At 42.5% G+C, this 23,607-nt stretch overlaps 1 protein-coding gene across 1 annotated transcript in view; it reads right to left on the reverse strand.

Moving 5' to 3' along the window:
- The window catches only part of LOC119172658 (uncharacterized), a 39,623-nt gene extending 16,342 nt beyond the window's left edge, over nt 1-23,281 (reverse strand). Inside the window, exons 1-3 of the mRNA XM_075892784.1 lie at nt 23,139-23,281; nt 21,018-21,092; nt 15,387-15,459 (exon numbers count right to left, since the gene is read on the reverse strand). Coding sequence (XP_075748899.1) covers nt 15,387-15,459; nt 21,018-21,092; nt 23,139-23,183 — 193 coding nt within the window. The 5' untranslated portion in view covers nt 23,184-23,281. The remainder of the gene's footprint in view (nt 1-15,386; nt 15,460-21,017; nt 21,093-23,138) is intronic.
- Between the last annotated feature and the right edge of the window lie 326 nt (nt 23,282-23,607).

Raw genomic sequence — 23,607 nt, forward strand, 5'->3', positions numbered from 1 at the left:
TACCTAGAAGAGAACTCGTACACGTTCATATTGCTTTTGCATGCCCTAGCTCATCATAACTTGCATTCAATGCCAAAACATCTTAATTTTGTCCAATTACATCAAGTTTTCAGAACATGTAGACTAATTTCCCTTATCTTTACAGAAGGGCATACATTAGCAGGGCAGTAGAAGTTCTGGATTAGCAGGGCAGTAGAAGCCAGAACTTCTACTGCTGATGAGCTTGTGCGTTGCTCTGCTTTCTTGTGATGCATAATACGTGCTAACCTGGCAACATCGAAATTCTGGAAATATGTAAAGTGGGGAGGGGAGGAATGGGGGGCGATCTGACGAAAGAAAACTGCGTCCATTTCTGTTAGTTTTTCTGGGCCACAGCAATGCCATAGATACCTTTGAATGATTGTCAGTAAAGTATTTTAACATCAGCGACGTACTGACACTCTCAATTATACAGTGTGTACATGCGTAAGCAATTAAGAGACAAAACGTGCCACGATCCATGACAGCTGATAACCCAGTCACGATACTAGTAGACTTTTCCGCATGACACTAACGTACTGCAGTGAAAGTGACATAAGCACTCTGTTCGCAATAGATGGACCAAGGCCAGAAGTTTATAGAACAGCCTGCTTTTATTTTCACAATAGGGCTAGGGCTACTTCCTGAAAGATTTATGTCCATTACTGTATGATTTCATACAACAACTGCTCAAATTTCAGCAGTCTTCCAGGCAAGTCACCAGAGTTGGCACGTATGCAGTGGGTTTTCTCTGTACTGTAAGTTAATTTCCAATTGCATGTACAAAGTACATGCAAAGCAGAGACTTCCTTGTAAGAGAACCTTCAAAGGATAATGTGTGCCCCAAATTTGGAGCATACACCAGGTGAAGTTGTGCTGACAAAGCACAAACTGCAGAAAGCAGGCACTGGAGATTATCTTATTGTTAACCATAACTTTCTCCAATTCCATTTGTCCACTGTAGTAACAAACTACAAAACCATTACATCTTACTTGCAATATAACACAGGGAAACGCAAACACTAACAAAATCGACCATCTGAGATTAAAGCATCAGACTAGGTAATAGAAGCAATAGTGAACCTAAAAATATTGCAATAAACTTTTCCTTTGGCAAGCATGGTTACAGTTAGTAAATTGCATACCATGAATCGGCAGGACAATAAGAAAACGCATTCTAAACATTGTAGTTTGTTCGGCATTGCCCCTTGCTGCACTTCACACCAAGCAAATTTACTAACATGCGCACCCCCATTAGTTTCTTTAAAGTCCATTAACCATGCTCAGAAAAATAATGACTGGAGGCTAGGCACCCTGATGTCTTGACACGTTACAAACATTCTAGAAAATAAGACCTACATTTCAAACGTTTATCCCATTCAAGCACACCATATGGAACTGCATGGCACTCCATGCGACTCCAAGTTCTACTTCCTGCTTACTCTCACCTTTACCAACTATGGAGCACCACTGACACTTAGATGAGTTGACCACTGCGATTCAATAGCACTCAGTTTGTGCAACAACCATTTCCACTAGAGAAGGGAGAAGCGTTCTCCTGCAATGTGGTGCTCGCATACAAAGGAGCTACTTATAGCTTCTTCAAATGCCTTCGCAAGGGCTGATGTGCAATCAAAACACTCCAGGGGGTTTCAGAGCAATGCCCAGGGATCTTCCATTAGAGAGAATCAGTGGGTTATGAATGAAGTGCAAAGCTTTCATTGGGAGTAAGATAAAAAAGCACAATGTCTCATGTTTGAATGCATATTAAAGAACCTTGGGTGGGCAATATAATCTACAAACACCGCTACTGTGTCGTGTATAGTAATCAGACCATGGTTTGGTGAGAATTATAAAATGTACCAAGTTAACATGCACAATTTTGGCGTCGGACGCATGTATGCTTGTAGTCGCAACATAAGAACATGGCAACAAAGAGAGTACCAAGCCATGCCAACCTTGCAATATGCGGCTGATGGGCTCCTGCAGGTGATGCATCCAGAGTTGCCCTGTCACAGCTTGCCTCCAGCTTGCAGAACCTCGCAGTACTGAAAACACAGTAAGTGGCTTAAGCAATACAAAAGAACTGAGGGATACTATCTTTCTGCATAATAAATCGTTACAGAGGCCCCCATTAAAATAAGCCGCGCACGTCTCATAAAATCCAAGCCACATACATGCCTACTTGACGTAAGGACATAAAATGTCAAAATCCATTTGTTTACATGCAAGCGGAGCACTACAGATAAAGCACCGAAAATGACTTAAACGACAGTTAACACTTCTGGAATGGCTAGTAAGTCAAGTAATGCTTTAAGCAGAAGCTCAAAAGGTTAAAAATAACGAGATACCAATAGAGAAACAGCATTAACATCTTTACACTCCTGCACCACATCTTTAAGATATCACATGTGACACCATTTGCTCCAAACAACCAGTCATTTCATTATTTATCATAGGAGAAAAAAAAATGCATTCTGCTTAGCAGTCTTGGCCTGTTGTGTAACGCTGCCTTTTTTGCGGTGCCCGGCTGGCTAAGCGTCGACTCTCTCTCAGCCTGTTGTGTCGTGGTGCAATTACTCAGACCCAAACGATGATGATGATTATCTACAGGTGATAAGATGAAGCGTACGCATAATACTCACAATATATATATATATATATATATTAAGAAGTGATTCTGTGGAACCAGTGCTTTGTATGCGTTGAGAAAGGACAGACGAACATCAGAAAATGTTTATCTTTTTCAACGTTTCGGCACCAAGGCAGGCCCTCCTGCCGAAACGTTGGAAGTAATAAACATTTCCGCACATTCGTCTGTCGTTTCTCAATGTATTTAAAACACTGAGTCCACATAAACACTTCTTGATTTAACAGGGTGTCTACCGATTTGATATTTCTAAATTCCCCGACTTTTCCAGGTTTTCCATGATGATTGAAAGCAAATTCCATGATTGCTACGTCTGCTTGGAAAACTGTGCACTGGAAACAAACCCTCGAGTGGTAAAAGAAATCTGGTGCTTCATATAAAATAAACATACTTACCAGACGCACTCAGAATGTACTAGGCGCATGTGGTAAATGTGAAAAAATATGTATGTCGGGCCAAAATAAAACCCCTGAGCTAGGCAGTGAGCATGTCAGCTGTTTGATGGTTATAAAAACCAGAACACCAATTAAAAGTAACTACAGATGAAAGTTTGAAGAAGCCTGCGATAGTCCGACATCGCAGTCAAAGCTGCTAAAAAATGCAGAAGTGGTGCCATGTTGCGGCATCCGTGTAAAATGAGGAGACGGGAGCCTCGCCTGTTCTGCAACTGGAGTATGATCTAGTTTACTATAATGGCTGTAGCCCACGCCGCTTAGAATGTGGATTGGATTCGATCCGATTCAACCTGGACTGCTGCATTTACTATTGATTTGCGTCCCCACCTTATTTGCGCACCTATAAAATATACTTTTCTGCAAGAAAATTAATGAATAACTACTACTCGCGTATTCTGTGTACCTTGCCTTGACAACGAGCAACGACAACGTTGCAGGAACAGAGCCGTACTACAAAAATTTTTTTTCTTTCTTTCTTTTTCCGACGAGTACATGCATGTTTGTATTTTGTGTCTCTGAGCTCTGACGCTTGAAGCGCAACGAAAGTCTTTGGACGGCTGCAATGAAAGCTGGGGACAGCGTTTCAAGTGCCGAAGTATGAATATGTGGTGGCAAGAAGGAATCTATGTGCAACAGCTACCTTGATTCCACAGATGAATCATGGATGTCAGCACGTTATCTTGATTTATGTACTCTTCTGTGGTTGTGACATCACGCTAAATAATATTTGCAGATTTATTTACTAAATCCTATCGAACTGAAATGAGAAATTTAGCCAAGTTACACGAGTGCTACCCTTGAAACATGTAATAAGTGTGTAGCTGAGGATGATGCTGTTGCATCACCAATATTAACAACTCGAGTAAATGCGTCACAGAGTGGTTGGGGTATCGCGTGAATGTTGCGTAATTGGGTATGGTTGGGGAATGCGTAATTGTTATTTCGTCTTTAGTATTCGTATTTATTGAATGAAGGAGAGGCACTGATTTCAACTAGTGATGGGACATCGATGTTGGGTTGTGCCCCACTACTGGTTGAAGGTACTATCACGGCCACAGAATAAAAAACTTTGTTTTCTATCCAGCGGCCATGATACTGTTGCTTTCATCACATCTACTCGAGTTAATAAAAGCGTCAAGTTAAGCAAAAGCCAAGTAAAGACGCCCTTGACTGAATCACGAACGCCCGATCCAGTGCCGACATATGTAGGGTAGCCAGTGAACGCTTGTGCAGCGCGAGCAGGCCGTTTCTACTAGCAGATGCTGCCTGCCTCGGTCTTGCGAGGCAAGAGAAGGGAGGGGGAAGGGAGCGACAATTGGCAAGAGGCGCGAGCATGCGGCACGAGACCCAAGCATGCACAGTAGGGATGTAGACACCACCACCAACGCTGGATTTGCGAGTAGGTGTAACTGTAAAATGGCATTTAAAAGAAGCTCGCATCATGACTGCACCTGGAATCCAGATACAGATGAATGTACATACGCTGAACAGGAGTGATGGGACGCTTCTGACAATGTACTCACTGCTTACGTCACGTATTTAGGCGTACTTAAGTACGCTATGCCTTTCTTATGGCTTTAATTGTGAACAAGGCTCTCTCCCATATCGGGTGCCGAAACGTCAGCAAACTTTGTGTTCCATGGGTCAGCGTATCCTTTCGCATTTACACTAAGAAGCAACAGTTATGCCCTATCTCTTTTTCACACCTCTTTTAGCAGCTCGCTATAGTTACAGTTGGAAGAGAGACTTTTAAAGCTTTGATCAATGGTAATGCTTATTTTTGTGGTGGCCACACAGAACTGCTGTCAGTTTACATGACCTGACCAGATTTTTAAGAAATTTTTTAACTTTTCTATGACTTTTCCAGATGGGTCCAAAGTCCCAGAATTTTCCAGGTTTTCCAGGTGGGTAGACACCCTGTTTATATATATATTGTGAGCCTTATCCGTACAATTTATCTTATTACCTATAAATAATCATCATCATCGCTTAGATCTGAGTAGTCGCAATGCGAAACAACAGGCTAAGAGAGAGTCGTCGCTTAGCCAGCCAGGAACAAACGAATGCTGAACAAAACTACTCAATTACAGAACAGGAGTACTTAGCTGTAGTTTGGGCCATACAGAAATTTTGCTAATATCATTATGGACATCAATTTGCCATATTTACAGACCACCACGCTTTGTGCTGTTTGTCACCACTAACGAATTTGTCCAGACGCCTGGGCCGCTGGTTTCTTCGGCTGCAAGAGTATACATTTGACGTTGTGTACAAATATGGCAAAAAACTACTAAGATGCGGATGCCCTCTCTAATTGCCTTCTCCCCCTGCCATCTTCTCAAAACAAGCCTTTTCATTGCCAGCCACTGATCACGCTAAGCCTCTACGTACATTATCAGAACTATCGGTTGCTAGTACGCTGTCTCAGACTTGCTACCCTCAGTTGGCCTCCTGTCGACAGCAAGATCCTTACTGCCATCACATTGTTCAACGCTTCTGCGGAGTGTCTTCACATGCTAATACCAGGTTGCGCCGACAACTCAGGCAATTGAAACTTGAAAACGATGTGCTGCATTGGTACGTGTACACTGAAGATGGCCACCGGTAGGTTCCCTTTCTTCCACGTTCACTTCGTACACAAGTACCTGTTGCTTTTCATGACAACCCCTCTGCTGGCCACTTGGGATTCCATAAAACATACCACTGCATTGAAAGCCACTTCTTCTGGCCGGGCCTCTCCACTGCAGTTGCCAGGTACGTCTCTCCGTGCGCACTATGTCAATGGTGCATGTGGCTGACTTCACCTTTTGCTGGCTTGTTACAACTGATACCATGTTCCGAAAAACCTTCTTTTGCCATTATTGGAATGGACCTAGTTGGACCTCTTCCCGTAACGTCGGCAGGATATCGCTAGATCGTGACAGCGGTCGACCATCTCACACGGTACGCAGAGACTGCTCTCCTATGCTTTATTTAGCTCTGCCACAGACGTAGCCACCTTTTTCCTCGAAGACATTGCCTTGCCTCATGATGCACCCCGCATCATATATAGCCATGCATCCACAGTTGTTGAAAAAATGCTTAAAGCTTGTGGCACAGTTCACAAGATATCAGCACACCACCCTCAAACCAATGGCATCACAGAGAGATTGCACCCCACAATGACTGACAATCAATGTAAAGTGGACCCGCTCACAACAACTGGGACACCTTCTTGCCATTTGTGACATCCGCCCACAATACTGCGTTCCAACGCACTAGTGGCTGTTCGCTATTCTATCTCGTTTATGAGCATTCGACAACATTCACGATCGATGCTTCATTCTTCAGCACTCCGACCACCAATTCTATGACTACACCCGAGCAGTTTATGTCGAGACTTGAAAATGTCTGCAACTTGCTTGGCTCAACACAGAAACTAGTCATCATGAGCGCAAATAGCGGCATTACAGCTCCCATCACGACGTCTATTTCAATACCGGAAACGAAGCGCTCCTTTGCAAGCCGACTCGTGTTCCCAGATTGTGCGAAAAGTTTCAGTCGTGATTCCTTGTATACTACGTAATTAGCGAACACACATCCCCTGTAAACCACCGTGTCACTCCCGTTGTGGCTTGTTCTGACCGTCGACCATCGTTGCCGCACTTCTGACATAGTCCCCACTCCGCGTCTCAAGTCCTTCTCTCGAAGCGCAGTCAGGCTGGCTGCTTCGGCAAATGGGGAAATTAGCATGAGCATTACGCATACACTTCATCTTATCCCCTGTAGATAATCACTATCCCTGCTTGGGTCTGAGTAGCGGAGCTTAGGCTCGAGTTACGATAAATAAGTGGCGTATATGTGTGTGTGTGTGTGTGTGTGTGTGTGTGTGTGAGAGAGAGAGAGAGAGAGAGAGAGAAAGAGAGAGAGAGAGAGATACTGAAGCTGATAAAGGGGGCCCAGACATGATGCTATAGCTTCATACCTCTGTGGCGAAATTTAAGTAATCACACCATTTGTTTTGAATAAATTCCTAATTCCTATTCTTCACATGCTTTGTTTTGTGAAGACAGTTTCAGCAAAGCCTATGACCAATAAGTATGCAGTATAAGACCAATAAGTACACAGTATACAAAGCATATGACAATAAGTATACAGCAAAGCCAATGACCAATAAGTAAACCCCGCTACAACGAAACTCGCGGGGCACGGAAAATATTCGTTGAAGCAAGAATTTCGTTGTATTGAAATAAAAAATATAGCTGATCTGAGCTAGCAAAACAAAGGAACGTTAATTCTTAAAATTAAAAAAAGTGTCCGCTGCTTCCTATTCTTTCCCAGCAGCATCGCGACGCGATTCACCGTCATGCTTAGCGAGGCCATGGTGAAAACCACGCTGAACGTACCAAACAGTTGCATTAACACGTTAACACCAGCAATCGTCCACTGTCAAAGTGTATCCGACAACGCAAAGATGGAGGCAGGGTATTGTGGAGCGGTGATTTTTGCCATATTCTATGCCATTTTCATCATCCATCACTCGCGGCTAGCTGATTTGGTTGATAATGTGGACGAACAGCCGCTCTGATTAGGTACCACACTGGCCAAGCGCGAATAAAATGATAAACATTGGAATCGGAAAAGACATCGCTCCGCGGTTGCATCCAGCAGCTGTGGCAGCTATGTGAAGGAAACCATGAACTGACCGACTGAGCTTCAGCTTCGGATCGTCTGCGGTTCGAAAGCAAGCCAGTGCCAAAAGCAGGGAAGTCTCATTGCCATTGCCAACTGGTGGTGCCAACGCGTGTTTTGTGGTGCCAACGCGTGTTTTAGACTTTGTTGACATATTTTCAGGTTTTGAAAATACATCAGAGTGTTAAAGATAGGGTTTCCTGTATAGCAATAAATATCTGAGCCGGGTATTGCATCGCAAAATTTTGTTGAAGCGGGACAGCAGAAGAAAAATGTTTAATGTGGCAACAATATTTATGCATTAACTACTATGGACTGCTGGCAGGGAACCGTGAATTTTTCGTTCTAACGGAAATTTCGTTGAAGCGGCGTTCGTAGTAGCCGGGTTCGAATGTACCTACACAACGAATTAACAACCACTACAGCACTCCACAGCCATTGCTGAGCTGTAAAGCACAATACAACAAAGACAGGGAGCACATCATCAATCTGTATGCCCTGGTATAAGCTGCAGATATGTATGCTGTATTAAAGGCATAGGGAGGGCAAAAGTAAACACTTATTGCATCAAGTATTTTGAGCATTTTTACTAGACCACAACATCCTTGTTTTTGTACATGCTTATCCTATGATGAGTGGTCTGGTGCATGATCAGCCCAAAACATTTGGTTATTATGGGAGTGTGACTATACAACAAAATCACTGGCTTCAAACTTAAATCACAGACAACATGATTTCATCTTTAAAAAGAACAAAATTAAGGTGAGGCAACATTTGGTCATAATGTGCTCTTGAGTTTTTTTACGCCATGTGATACTCAGAGCTGTGAAGGACCTATCTAACCAACACAGTACTACAGGTGCACGACAACATATAGACATTTAAAAGCGAATGCATAATACCCGTGACACACGGGCAAAAGTAAAGTACTTTGAAGTAAACCCCTTTTGTCGCCTAAGGGGACCATTTGCAGAAAGGAGTGGAACTGATGACACACGGCACCGGACTACTGCTTTAGGCGGTGCCTCAGAAGAACGCTGCAGAAAAAATGGCGCTGTTTGTGGAAGCAGCAAGATTGAAAATATTAAAAAAATCTGCGCATGTACATCACATTCAGCGACGCCGGAGCGTAAAACCGTTTTTTTATTGTCTGGTGGCTTATAATGCGCATACCTGTTTTTTGCGTTTTTAGCAGCAACTTAAGTTCGTCTGGCAACTATGAGCAGTCGGTGTTTTGCTGTTTTTGTTTTTTGTAGTGCTTTTTACATGGCTGCGTCCAGTGGGGTCAGCGACGGCGTGCCGCGTTTCATTGTGGTCCTGCGATGTCTCAGAGCAGAGACAGAGATAAAGCTATAGTTGAGGTGAGCCTGACTCTTGTTGCCCTCGGCTTCATCGAAGATGAGCTAAACGCTGCGAAGGCAAGAGTGATGAGCCTCAAACAAAGACTCGTCATGAACAGCTTCATTTTGACTGCTTCCGCACTGTCACCCCGAGCCATCAACCGCGAAAGTTGGGCCTATGTGCGCAACGAACGCTGGTTCGAAGACACATTGCCGTTATTAGGCGACGGTCACTTTAAGCAGTGTTTTCGAGTGAGCCCGACACAGCAACTGCCGCTGCCAACCCTAACATAATCGCGCTAGTGACGTAATGCAGGCGTTTGAGAGTATGGACAGACTATAGGCCTTCACTTTTGAACAAATCGCACTGCTGCTGAAAATGAAAACATTTTTTCAGCGCAAAAAAATACTGACAGGGCACCCCAGTGTTGCGACACGTTTTCTTCTATTGATAAATTATGCACACTGTATGCGAGAGTACTCCCTTCCTGCCAGAAAAGTAGATGCGGGATCTGCTTTTGTGAAAAGGATCTTTGCCGGGCCGAAAGGTGTTACTCCTTCGTCGTGTGTCACTGTGCCCGAACGCCTTTCCGAAAGATGTCCCCTTGTCTAAAGGACTTCAGGGTGCCCGTGTGTCAGGGGCATAAGACAAGAAAAACTGTATGAACAAACCTTAGTTCACAGAAAAAAATTAATTATGCACGCAATGTCTATAATGACTCGTATTCAGGAGAAAAAAAAATTGCAGATCAGACAAGTCTACATTTCCGTCCCTAACCATACAGTACATGAAGCAAAGCACACTAATTATTGTGGTTATGTGAACCCAAAAAGTCAGGCTAATTTCAATTTATTGACACAAAGGAGAGAAATTGCATGTCTACACTTGCACTAGAGCTAAATGAAAGAAGGCACAGAAAAGCAACAGACTGTTCTTTACTAAATAATCTTAGTAAATTAATCTTAGTCTTAGTAAATTTAATCTTAGTAAATTTTGCGATGACCTTTCTTAAGCTTTGATTTTATCAGATGTGAAAAGACACTTCCATAATTTGCACAGGAAACACCTAGCCATGTCACATGATCCACAGAAAGGACTGAGGTAAAAAATGTCTCAATGCTTCTTCAATGTCTAGTCAGACAGGCACCTTTATCAATTAATCAGCAGCTATCATTAATTTGTAATTGTCTTCATTTTTACCATACAGAAGGGAGAAGGGACCCCATACTAAAAGCTACAAAACTGCACCATGAGTGCGCCTGAGGCGCAACAGAAATAAATTCATGTGACATACACAGCTTTTGATAACTTATCCCAATAATGGCCAAAAGTAAATATCTCTATGTACAATTACATGCACGCAGGAAACGCAATGTCCGCACTGTTTGCTAAGGCAGACTACAACTTCAGGAGGCAGCAGCATTTCCACCTTAAAGCAAATGCACACAAGCCTGTACCATTGAACATATTTTCTAAGCCGATTTCATAAGCTAGACGGTAAGTGACAGAGAACATCACATAGAACATGAATAGAAACTGTTTTCTCAGTCGTGGAGGCAATTGGCTGCTGTACTCAAGTCATTTTGGCAGGGCTTCTGCCTTATGAAGTCGCGTCCGAGTAGCAAATTAGAATGACTTCACTCCCGAGGAAAACAACCATGGAACCAAGGTGTCACAAGTGATACAAAAACAGTGGGCTCTACCATTGCCTCCGAATTGCACTGGCAGTGCGCCATTGCTATGGCCATCCCATTCAGCACACCTTTAACACAAGAAGTGCAATTTTGACAATGCCTTAACAAACCTTGAGGCAACGACTATAGCCCAAGTCTCACGCATAGCATTCATCCCTATTAAAGATAGATTTGTAATGCTTGCCTGGCTGTAATGTTGTGTTGCCCGTTTATGCCTGCCATGCGAGAAATTGTGGCAAAGCTAGCGGGAGTAACGATGCGTGTCGCATTTCTCTCTAATTGGCCATGGTGATTTTTTTTCTGAACTCTTTAATCTAAGATGGCAATCTTAGCCCAAGGTCTGCGTCTAATCGGCAACACTCTTGATTGTCACACTACTTTCTCTCATTATGCTCTCCCTGTGTGAGTGCAATGGCACACTGCTGAAGCTAATTGCAACGGCCATGGTGCTGCGATATATCTTTGCAACTCAGTTATTAGTAACCATAGTGACCTCACATCTTCAAGAAATTGGTGAACATTTAGGTATTATAGAACAACGATTTTCGCAATATAGCCCCGAAAAATCTTTTCTATTAATATGTGCATGCTGGGAGGAATAACTGCCGCGTTAAGCTCACCTGCTCAGAGGAACCCATGATGAACATTCCTTCCGGCTTGTCCAAGAGAGCAGCTGCCCAGGTGACACCCACCAGGTTACCGGCGGCACCTCACGCGCATGGCATCAGCGGCTGAAGTCTGCTCAAGTCGACGCCCATTGCTCAAGTAGACGCCCATCAGCTGCCAGCTCTAGGCGCATGCACCACACTACTGCGATGCCACCGCGATGGAACCACATCCTCCAGTCAATCCCGAAACTGCAGGCCCAGCTCATTTTGGCCCAACACAATAGCTCCAAAAGAGCAGCCGACGCGGGCAAAGAACCAGAGTTTTCAGTACCAGCATGCTTTCGATTCATGATGGGAGCTCACTACATTACGAGATTTCCGAGGTTTCTTTCTGGAGCTGAACCACATAAGTGATGCAGCACTGAAATTACTTGAAGCCACTTGAAGGAATAACACAAACCATATCAAAATTGGGAACAAAGGCATGTCCTGCTTTTGTTCCTCAATGTGTAAACTATAGTAACTGTTGTGTCGATACCGGTCGTAATAGCAGTACTAATAATGCAACTTAACAAAGTAATGCATGAGTATGCACAGCTATGAGTGACCATAATCAAAGCCACAAGCTGGCATCATAAACTGACATACTGTTTCTACATTTACATGCACACTGTACAAACATGCAGGAAATGTAATTACACTATGCACCTAAATAAGAAATTTGGCTCCAGCCACAACAAGAAAGCATTTAAAACCTTAAGTGCACACCAAATTTTACCATTAATTTGAGCATTATGTGAACACTCTGCATTATAAACAGTGTGCGTTATGTGAACACTCTAGGCATATTAAAAGCAGCCTAAAATATCTGTGCACTGAAATTTTTATACTTGAAAACGCAGTAATTCTTGAAATGTAAGCTCACAACGAAAGTGTCTTCCCTGCTGCATGGTTATGTTACGCTAGCAAAATGACACGGTTTCTGCACATACTTTGACTGCTACGTTTCCTAGATATCCTAGATAGCAAGGAGGCCTAATTAGAATGCTAAAAGATATTGTGTCTGTAACACTGCTACGAATGGTTACAGGCTTCTGATCTTATTACACAAACTCACGTCAAGGTTGCCGACAGCAAATTCTATTTTATTAGCTGCCTAAACTTGACTATCAAGGCTGCAATGTTTGTGTTACATATTATTAACTGCACTATAAGACAAACACCACACGCAGAGCCTGTAATGCATAACACCATGCATGACTGTTGGGTCACCACCAAACACATCAGTGAACATTGCAAAATTTGAATGGCATAGCTCATTACTTCTCATTGAAGGTGAAAAAGTGGACTTCATTGGAACAAGCTACTAGTAACCATAACTAATCTGTTTTTGCTATAGCCTACAGTGTCTGAACTAACACTGGCTGTAATAAAAACTTAGCAGGAATAATTCAGAATTTTGTAAATTTATACAATCTTGTTTATTGGGTTAACAATTTGATTTCCTCTATACTTTTGTGCTGCCACAGCTTTCGCATTAGTGATTGCTACAGATAGGTTTACCTCTCTGTTACTACGCACAAAGGCAATAGTTATGACAAGACCTTTAGTAGGGGTGCAACAGCCAAAATAAAACTTGGAGCACAAAAATGCAAATTGGAGCAGTACAATAAAAACTTACCTTTGAAAAAAAAAATTAAAAGAAATGTGTGGCTGGAAACCATCCATCCAACATCAGCTCACTCCCGCACAGAGCACGTGAGGATAGCTATTTCAATGAAAGCGATGTGTTGAGCCACCTCACGGTATGAACAATGCTAAAGTACAAATTACCATTTGCAGCACCCATCAAATCATTTGACAGGCACCGCTAATGCTAATGTGGACCTGCTAAACTAACGACCTCGAAATTCGGGATACGTAAAGCAGGACAGAGTGGGGGTTGTGAAAAAGAAAACTAACGAACGTTTCTGTTCACTGCTTCTTGGGGCCACAGAAGTGTCATACACAGCTCTCAATGACTACCAGTAATTTATTTAGAAGTCAGCGATCGTATTAGTACACGTAAATATAAGGCACATGAACACACAAGCAATAAAGAATTTCTACTGAACTGGCACATATTACTTTTGGCAAAAGGGTTAAATTAGCCATCAGCTAAGGCCTTTTTTAAGGAACCAAATGTGCAGTGTCTCATGACAGCAAGTACTAATGGTCCTTTCTAAATCTTCGTGGTTTTTTTTCTGCAAGGCACCAATTTACTGTGGCAAAAGGGTCCTGAAATGTGTTCTGCATGGTCAGGAAATTTTTGAACCCCTTAACCTTTTCTTCTTTTCTTTCATGGTGGGGTAGGGTCTGCACATCTAGATTGAACTGGATGGTGATTCACAAACTGCAGATGACCAACACAATCTCAATTTCTTGCTAAAGTTTCATGCCAAAATTTTAATGTCAGTTTGGCATTTTGGCACAGCTTGGTGCACGCATAATGAACTGCACCAAACTGGCACAACTGGTGCAGCTCTCGCACCCCTGCTTTAGCACACTATAAACATTTGAAGCTTTATGAACAGCTGAGAAGCTTAGCTTCCTTTCTTCTGATATTTTTATCATTGTCACAAAAGATGGAATTAAGCTTATCCTTTTACAAAGGGCTCAAGCTGATGAGTGGGGAAGGTGATGAGGCATTAGAAATATATAAGATGCTTGTGCCTTCTCATTTGTAATACTCCCCTCAAATTGCTTAACTGAAGTCCAATGGAAGCCTGATAAAATGAGATAACTGGTTAGGTTAGACTCGACCACATTAGCAGGAAGCAGCACGTACAGTTCACTGCAATCTTCAAAATGTCAAAATGCATTAGAGGAGAGATTGGGTTCCAGACGATTGAAAACACTATAAAAAGCCCAACCAAACACATATTCTACACATTTTTGAGGGTGTGATTGCATAGTTTAGCTAGACAGACAGAGAGAGAGAGAGAGTGAGGTAAATGTGTACTAGTGATCTCCAGGCTGCTGCAATGTACTTGGGAAGGGCAAAGGGGTACAAAAGAATGCAGAAGAAAAAGGGTGTATGGTTCCACTTTCACACCACTAAAACTAATGCACAAAAACGGGGTCAATGCACAGCCACAATGTGTCATTCACTCCTGTTTCTTCAATAAACTACCAGGCATACATGAAGGGCTGCCAAGGGTTTGCACCTTTTTTATAGTTAGGATCAGGTATTTTCTTTATAAGCATGCATTTCGTTCACAATCCGTAAGGCACTTCACGTTACCATATAGACTTGCGTAACAGCCCCGTCTGTAACACTGCACGAAACGCTGCTACCAAAGTTTTTCCAAATAATGAGAGCACAATAGCCTAATAACACCTCTAGTTTAAGGAGCCAAAAACAGCAGTATTTGCATAAAGAAACCAAACCTTAGTCGCATCACACTGTCAGTCGTCCATCAGTGAACTCAAAGACATGACAGCACTATCCACTCTAAACATACAAGAGTGCAATAGGTCAAGTTTCATAGCAAGATCATTCAAGAAAACAGAAGAAAACTTGGCAGATTGATAGTGGCTGGTGGACATTAAACAGCATCGTGCTCACAAAGAGTGAATTTTTGTTTTCCATTTCCAAGCAACTCCACATGTTTAAGTATTACTTGGTTTATATTAGCATTTAAGTGGTTTATGACCATTCTATTTAATGTTGCATGAATATTTTTACTATAAGTAAAAAGAAAAAGTAATACACCTTCAAGAAGGAAGACGAGGGCTATCGAAAAGTAGCGATGATTTTTCCAGCATGCAAATGGCCGCGTAATTTTTATTCGTACCATGTCCGAGCCAACACTTTCCACACAAGGGGATAACGAGGTGCGAGGCGTTTACGCGAGTCTATTTGGTACACTACACACACGAGATGCAGGAAGTGACAAAAGTGTCCAACCTTGCTCATTCTTTCCCAGGCCCTGTCCGGATTTCCATCCATGTCGCAGGAGCAGCTGGTAGCCAAGATTGTCCTAGGAGGTGCGACCCCGCAGGAGGAGAGAAAGGAGGGAGGTGCCAAGTAGAACCAACACGGACAAGCGCCCCCAGCGAGTAGTCCCGCACGCCGAGGCAGTGGCCACCAGCAGAGACAGCAGTGGCGGCCCTCTACCTCGTGCCCGGCACCACTAGCGTGCTTGGTTGGGCAACGAGGAGCACACGCGACACACACACACACTCACTGTCAGTTCCCAGGAGAGGCCCACCTCCCTCCCCATTCACAGCTCTCAGGGTAAGGGGCAATCGGTTGTACGGAGAGCAAAAGCAGATCGATGAGAGGGCTCGGTGCATTAGAAGAATATACAGCGAAAAAAAAAAATTAAATTAAGGCAGCCTCTTGCTAGTGGAGCCAAGCCCAAAGGAAGTGCAGAGGAGCTGGGTGCCTGCCTTGTTTCTTCTTTTCTTCCATTTCTCACTTTCTCTCTATTTCTCGCTTCCTCTTTCTCTCTATTTCTCGCTTCCTCTTTCTCTCTCTTTTTACCCTCATTATTTTGTCCATTCCTGTATTTTCTCTCTATTTGTTGATTGTCTTTCTATCTTTTTCTGTCTTTCTTCCCTTCCTCGTTTTTTTCCTTCAATCTCTACCTTTTCACGCCGGCTGATGCTGATTTTGATGATTCACGATTCATGAAGCTGATTCATGATGATAATAGGTTTCTGTTCTCTCTGCACCAACCAATATTATTGGCTTAATCTTATCTTGAGGAGGGAAGTAAGTGGACTGTCTACTTGCTTCCTTTGCTGAAAATTCTTCTATGCATTTAATACAGGATTAACTAGCCCAACTTTCTCATGAGAGATCAACCAACCGAAAGTTAGCTGAAGCTAAAAATATCACAGCAGGAAAGGTGCTCGTAAAAAAAATGTTTGTCCCAGCCTTAGCACCAAGCCTTAAAACATTGTTCTTCAAATTCAGTCACGACAAGCTTCTTTCATGTGGATGAAAACTCTCAGCATGAATCTCCTAACAGCTTGCAAATTATACGAAGCTAGCCTAGTTGACATTTCAGCACCTAAACTTGTACCCTCGGACTGCAACTTTCTAGCTTTCTGGTTAACTCCATGAAGCAACTTCCCTGGATTGACAGTAATGCCACGAGGCATCCTTGACTCTATACAAATTTAGCTTTGACTGTGAAGCCTTGGAAAGGACACGCGTAGGCTTGCTTGTAGCTTTGTACTGCTTTCCAATGTTTTCCGATCATTAACAGCTCTCACAACACTGCCAGTACCAAGATCCAAAGCATCGATCCAAAGACAAAAGCATCGGCAAAGACAACCAAGGGCATGAATATGCCAAAGCAAGAGCACGAATGGGAGCAAGTGGATAAAGAGAAACTGTCCCTCTTGACGTAGAGACCGAGTCTGAAACAAGCGACTGGTGTATTTAATGGGGCTGCATCAAGACACTTTCATATGTCGCACATTACTTTTATGATCTAAAACTACCCAAATATTCACACACATGTTGCAAGATCGCTTGATGTGAATATCTAATTTAGGTTGACAAATTGAATGACACTATAAGGTGCATTGTAAGTGGGCTAGAGTGTAGACCTTTTCCATTGCACCATCTATAATGCACAAGTTAGCAAATAGCCTTGCAAAAACAAAAAAAAAAAGACTTCCTCACGTGCTGTAACTACTGCTCAGGGTGGGAAGAAGGGTCAAAGCTCTGCATAAATTCAACCTATGCACCTCGGAACTCCATAACATGCCCAATCTCTAAGCAGTACAATAGAATTCAATCTAACATTCTTTGAAATCTTCTATTAGTATCTGTGAATCAGGCTACTAATGTTAGCTAAAAATATTTAGGTTCTTCAAAGAAATGGAAGCTGCATGTCTTGCAAATTTATGGCGTCTCCCACACAAGGCTCTGAAGCATACAACCTAAACTAAATTGTGAGAAAAAAATAACAAATGACTAGCCAGCATTTTGAAGGAGCTATGCTTGAGATACCTGCCCGTAAACCATCCCTGAAGGAATAGCAGTGCGCCCTGTTGCAACTGCACATCACTAGCAAGCACAAACAAGTGTACAAGGATACACATACACGTGTTTCAGAAACATGTTTGCATGTATGTGCCTTTATACACAATATAAAAGAAAGAACAAGATTCTGTTCCAATGCTTAATGCAGCATTGTAATTACACTAATTGTTGAAGCATAGTAACGAGCCCACACTGTACTGACATGCACATTTTTATATTATACTAGTGTTCCTTCGTGCTTTCTCACAGCTAGTTGATTATTTGTCAACTGCACTCGTTTTTAAAGGTTATAATAGTTGATGATTCACATTGTTCTGCTATTTCCAACAGTAATTAAAACTATTGTTACATTATTGAAGTAATCCGAAAATGTTACAATATTCAAATAAGCCACAACTGTCGGCATGCACGTGTGCCTACAGAAAATAACAAAAAAGAAATGAAAAAGAAAAAGAAAGGGCAGACATGCCTTGGCATATTCCCTAGCGACTTTAAACTAAAGTACTAAAGCTGACACTAGCGAATTTTCATATGAACTGTCAGGAAACGAACTCGCTGTGAATTACAAGCGCCATGCATACAGGCATGTCCCTCTTCTTACAACTGTAATAACAAAGACATTAACTATCTCAATTTCTTAGATGAAGCATGATGGAAGGTAAGAAATAAACAATTAGTCAGGGACTAATGAGACTTAGTCTTTCTTAGACTGGATTTCATGGTGTCTAGGTTTCAAAAAACTTTTTTTCGGATAGCTTCAATCAAATGCTAACAGAGCTTTCAATGTCACGAGAAACAACTTCAAAAGTCGCAACCTATTTGTCATTTGAGCTTTGTATAGGACTTGATAAGCCTCAGCTTACAGGAAGAACAGCCCGTAATAAGCAGCATGTGTTACCAAAGGCATTTTGTCACAAGAGATGATTACTAATGAACACCATTAGGACTGAATTACAAACAAGTCAAAAGAAAAAAAAGGAAGAAAAAGAGCTGGCGTGGTTTCCTTTATGTTGGCTTGATAATGAATGCAAACATTAATATACATGTGCAAGACATACCGCAAATGTGCAATAAAGCACCCCACAGCAAAGGGCACAGGTATGAGTTAAGTTTAACAAGGTGTGTGAACATACAGGTCAATGAGAACTAGGCCTGCCATGCCCCTTCACACTATTGTAAATACCATACATCTCAACCAACAGTAGCGATGTTAAAGGGGCCCTACAACACTTATCAAAGTAGCCATGCCTCGTGAATCGACCGCCACAAAAATTTTTAGAATTGGTTAAGTACGAGCAGTTACATTAATTTCTCACACGCTGTAACTGCTTTCTCTTTTCTCTCATCCTGATGAGAATGGCTAAGCATGAATGGATGGCATGGGATAATTATAATTAAGATATGTCACATGCAACCTATGACCTTGAGTCCTTTTTATTTGAATGTGTGGCTTACTTTCAATGTGATAATGAGCGGGAGCACAGGCATGTTTGTAGAAAGAAGGGGAAATGATTTCTACCATACTTTAAGAATTAATTGTAAATTTCAGGCCTCGTGATGAGCTATAATGTTCAGCTCAAGTGCTCCCAAAGCCCCCCCCCCCCCCCCCTCTTCTACCGAATGGGAGCATTTTCTGACTATACTGAAGAAGTGCTGCACGGCCTCTTTAAGGTTAATTAATAGGAGAAATGAATAGCTATTACGGAGAGATGAAGAGGAATTTAGGGTACCTGCATCAATGTATATGGAGTATTTATAAAATTTCTTTTTGCAATTACATGAAAAACTGCAATGCAGCACTCAAATAATCCTAGCACAGCTATGGACAGTGTCATCACTTGTAGGAACTGTGCAGAAAGTATTACGAAGCTTCCACTTGACAATGTATGGATTAACCAGATAAATAAGCTCGGATTGACGTCATGAAATAGCTATGCACGCACAGTGTCTCAGACAAGGGTGAAACCAGACGTGCTATAAAAGCTTGCACGGAAGCTGCAAGATTGTTCTCGGCCATTAAGATCTGCACACCGCATCTAAGCTTCAAGCGTAACAGCTGTACTTGCTTAAAGGGACACCAATGGCAAATGAGAAGACTTCACATTAACACTGGAGAACATCTAGAGCATTATTATTATTGACAACAGCGCTTAAGTAACAGAGACAGTAAAATGAAGTACACAAAATGCAATTCCAGTTATTACTATTACTAGCCCGATGACGTAGCAGCTTTTCAGCATAATTCTATCACTGGTACACAACCACTCAGTAATTAAACTGATTATTTCAGGTTGGCCTTGTGAGGCGAAAGAGGGGGAGGGGAGCGACAGTTTTGCGGGTGTCTTCCTGGGCGGCACGAGACACGAGCATGCACAGTTGGAGTGTGGACGGCCCTGCCTCCGCGCGACATCGTGAGACTAAGAAATGCTCCACATTTAAAAACTTCAGCTTCGCCCACAGTCATTGTGATCCTCACCTCAAAGCATTTGCGCTAAGACTTCATTTTTAGTAGCACTTACTCATTTTCATGATGCAAAGTTGAGTGTTTCAAGAAGTCTACTTTCTTCTACAGACACGCATTTGTCTCACTCCTTTAGGTCAGAAACTTGAATGTCATGGTAAATTTTGTAAGAGACTCTGACATCGCTGTTGAGCCAAACGTACTATTTTAGACAGCAACAACAGCCTTTAACTCTTATGTGTACTATTTGCACTAGTTGAGAAAGAGTACTTACAAATTAAGCCGAAAAAAGCTAGCAAAACAGTCTGTCATAGGTGAAGGGCAGGCACACCGTGGTTCTGTAGGCAAGGCTCACAATTTTACTTATGTTATAATTAATTATAGTAACATGCAGCACATCAGTGCTTCTGCTCAAATGCAGATCTCAACATAAATGTTGGAAGAGTGGATGGATGGAAAGCCTTTTATTGAAAAAAAAAAAGAGAGGCACAGGACCTCTGTGGGGATAAGCAGGACTTTCTAACTACACTACTAGTTCACAGTGTCACGACATAAATGTTAAGTAAAAAGCCACAAGCATGTGATGTCTAACCTTATTTCTGGACGGCTCTCGTGCTTAAGGCACATCTCAGACAAGTGACTGCAGTGCCACATGTTGGAAAAAAAAAGGCCACGATTGTGCCCGAAATATCATACTCCTGGCTAGGAGACGAGCAGTTTGGAATGGGCCAGCAGTACGACTCTTCAAAGGAAATTTCTTCTTAAGCACATTCTTCACATGAGGCAAGCCAGGGTTTCTTTATTGGCGTTTTCATGGCACACCGAGTTCCTATTTGCCTTCAGCATCCCTTTAAGTAAAAGAGCTGTTACACCATTGTTTAATGCAGATATATGAGACCCAAAGTCTTCACGAGCTCAGAGCCATGCATTCCTGGTTTATCAGTGCAGTTCTTGGGTCATTGCTGCAGGCTACAACGATCCTTTACCTAATAGTTTCGGAGCATAAGCAAGACTCTGAGTGCTACTCCTTCAGTTTCGTAACTAAGGACACTGATCCCAAGGAACTAGCTTTTTACCTGTGTAATTGGCTCAGCAAGAGAAGACTGCTCGAGCTCGATGAGGTTGTCATCATAGACGTCAACTCCTTTACCCTGAAAGAGAAAAAAAAGGGATAGTTCGCTTATGTCACTGCAATTAGTGGCACCCACACAGCACCTTGAAAATTAATGGCCACATTTAAAGCTTACTGTTCAGTAGCATATGTTTTGGTTCTGCAAAATATGCCATTCAAGTTTGGTGCACCCTTCCACATGTCTTCTAGTTCACAAGAGGTCAAGAATGCATGCTCAAAATCTAATGAGCTAGCACTGAGGAATCACCAATCATTCAGTTTAATGCCTCATTAATTGTCCTGTGAATCAATTTACTTCCTTATCACTCCAAAACCTACCATCAGCCTGCTGGGGATGCTGATAGTGCTTCACATGAGAGTCGTAAATCTGTGAACAGGTCATTCTGCCCCTTCAATTTGTTATGGTATACAAGGTCTTCTTGATTTGCCTACACTTTCTGCCCTAGTTAACGAGAGCTGAGCTTTGCCCCTGATTTGGTTAGTGCAGCTCATGCCACCTGCACTTATCCACTCGATTCGACGCCATGCTACACGACTACATCAGCACTAGCTTCCCGCGAGTTCTCATCTCATGCAAGTGGTGCAAGGTAAAAGGTCTAACTGCACTTTTTGCCCTCAATTCAACCGCTGCACCGAAACCGCTAGTGTCATGCTGCACTAACACTAGAGAAAATGGCGTGGCACTGGCAAGACACTTTCGTGAACTACGTACAACAAATGCAGCCAAATCAAGGAGACCTGTAAGAGAAATTGGTGCGGGCAAGAAGTTATTATGTACACAAGAATAGAGAAGATGTTACTTCGTTCAGGTTTTACACCACAACAATCTATGTATGATTTTCAGAGATGCCATGGGGCTTTGAAATTTTCGACTACCTCGGTTTTTGTTTTTGTGATGCGCACGTAATTCTAAGTACACGGTTTTTTTAGCATTTTGCCTCAACCGATACGTTGTCAAGGCGGCCGGGATTCGATCCCGCGACCTCCGACTCAACATTCACGAACCGTAACTAGACCACCGCAGCAGGTCTAACTAGGGTGTTTTGCATGCCCCCTAAACCCGAACTTTCAACAACTTGGGAGATATCGGCTGTGCGTTCGCTGTTGCTGAATAATTAACGATCTTCCTTTACGGGCTGGTAACATTTGTAATGAAACTTATCTTCTAGGCGCAATCAATGGCATACTTGTGAATAGTGCACAAAAGACCACTATATATTTCTTCAGCATCCAATGACGCGTTCAAGAATAAGCACTGTCACATCTGAGAGGGACTCCAGAAAAACGAAACCGAAAACACAAACGCTCTTCGGGAGTTGGGAGATGAGATTAAGTTGTCGAGACAGATATACCAGACTGCAGGACGCGCCCTTTACCGAATTCTCGTGCCGTAAATGACAGCGTTTTCCCGTTTATGTGGAAAACGCAGAAGCGTCGGTGAATGCCGAGCGACATAAACCAGACAATAAAATTTACGTGCACCGCAGCGCCAGTGATTAACACAGGCTTGAAATTGTTAAACTTGTTAAAACACGGTAAATACACGAGACACGGTATTAGCTGTGACGTAAACAACTTCAGTTTCGCATAACACTGCACGTTACGACCAGTCCATGGGCCCAGAACTCGAGCAGCCAAAGTAATCCCACAGAAACGGCGGTTTTCAGATGACAAGATTACCTGGGACAGGTTACAAACGCGTCAATGTGCAAGCAAGTGGCTTGCGCTGTCAAAAGGCACGTCTGCGACAAACAAAACCACTTGCACGGCATCCAAACACACTCCAGCACCTGCGCGGTGATGCTGGGCGTTGCTGCGCGACGTCTAAACTTTAAGAAATAAGAAAAAAATTGAAGCCGTATAAATATAAAAAAGCTCGCCTAATTAACTGTGCTTAATAAATAGCGAAGTTAATATTTATAGCGAACGCTGGATGCTACCCTGCTGTTATCAACGCAGCCAGAGGCCCCTTAGGCTTAGACCACATAAAGATCGGAGATTTCTAAGAGCTCGCCGAGCAACACCACAACTGCGAGCACGCTTGCAGAGTGATAAATTCAGATACCTGATAGTCTCGAACCTCGTGAAACCGAGAGAACCTCTCCGCCATTTGATTACATTAAGCTAGAGTACGCTAGCGCTCGGTGATCACAACGAAGCCACCGAAAAAACATTTGGAACAAAACCAGACAACCTGACACTGCATCAACATGGTTGCCAGCCGGTATTACTCATGCCGTCAAGCTAGGCCAAACAAGCATAAATTCCTGTATGCGTAAAAGTGCATTAGCGATCACCAAATACAACTTAAACCCATTATAACAATACGTTTGGACGGTATTCTAACATTTGTTGTTTCTGTCGCCTAGCACAAGCTGGCTTATTAAGTGATTTATGCTTCCATACTCTACCATCACGTTTTTCATTGATTACTGCGTGTGATTTTTATAGCGCTTTGTTTTTGAAATATTTTAAGCACACTATTCTTTTTTTAGCGAAATTTTCTTGTTACATTAACTCCGATGCAAGAAGCC

This window comes from Rhipicephalus microplus, chromosome 4 (assembly GCF_043290135.1).
Source record: "Rhipicephalus microplus isolate Deutch F79 chromosome 4, USDA_Rmic, whole genome shotgun sequence".
NCBI lineage: Eukaryota > Metazoa > Arthropoda > Arachnida > Ixodida > Ixodidae > Rhipicephalus > Rhipicephalus microplus.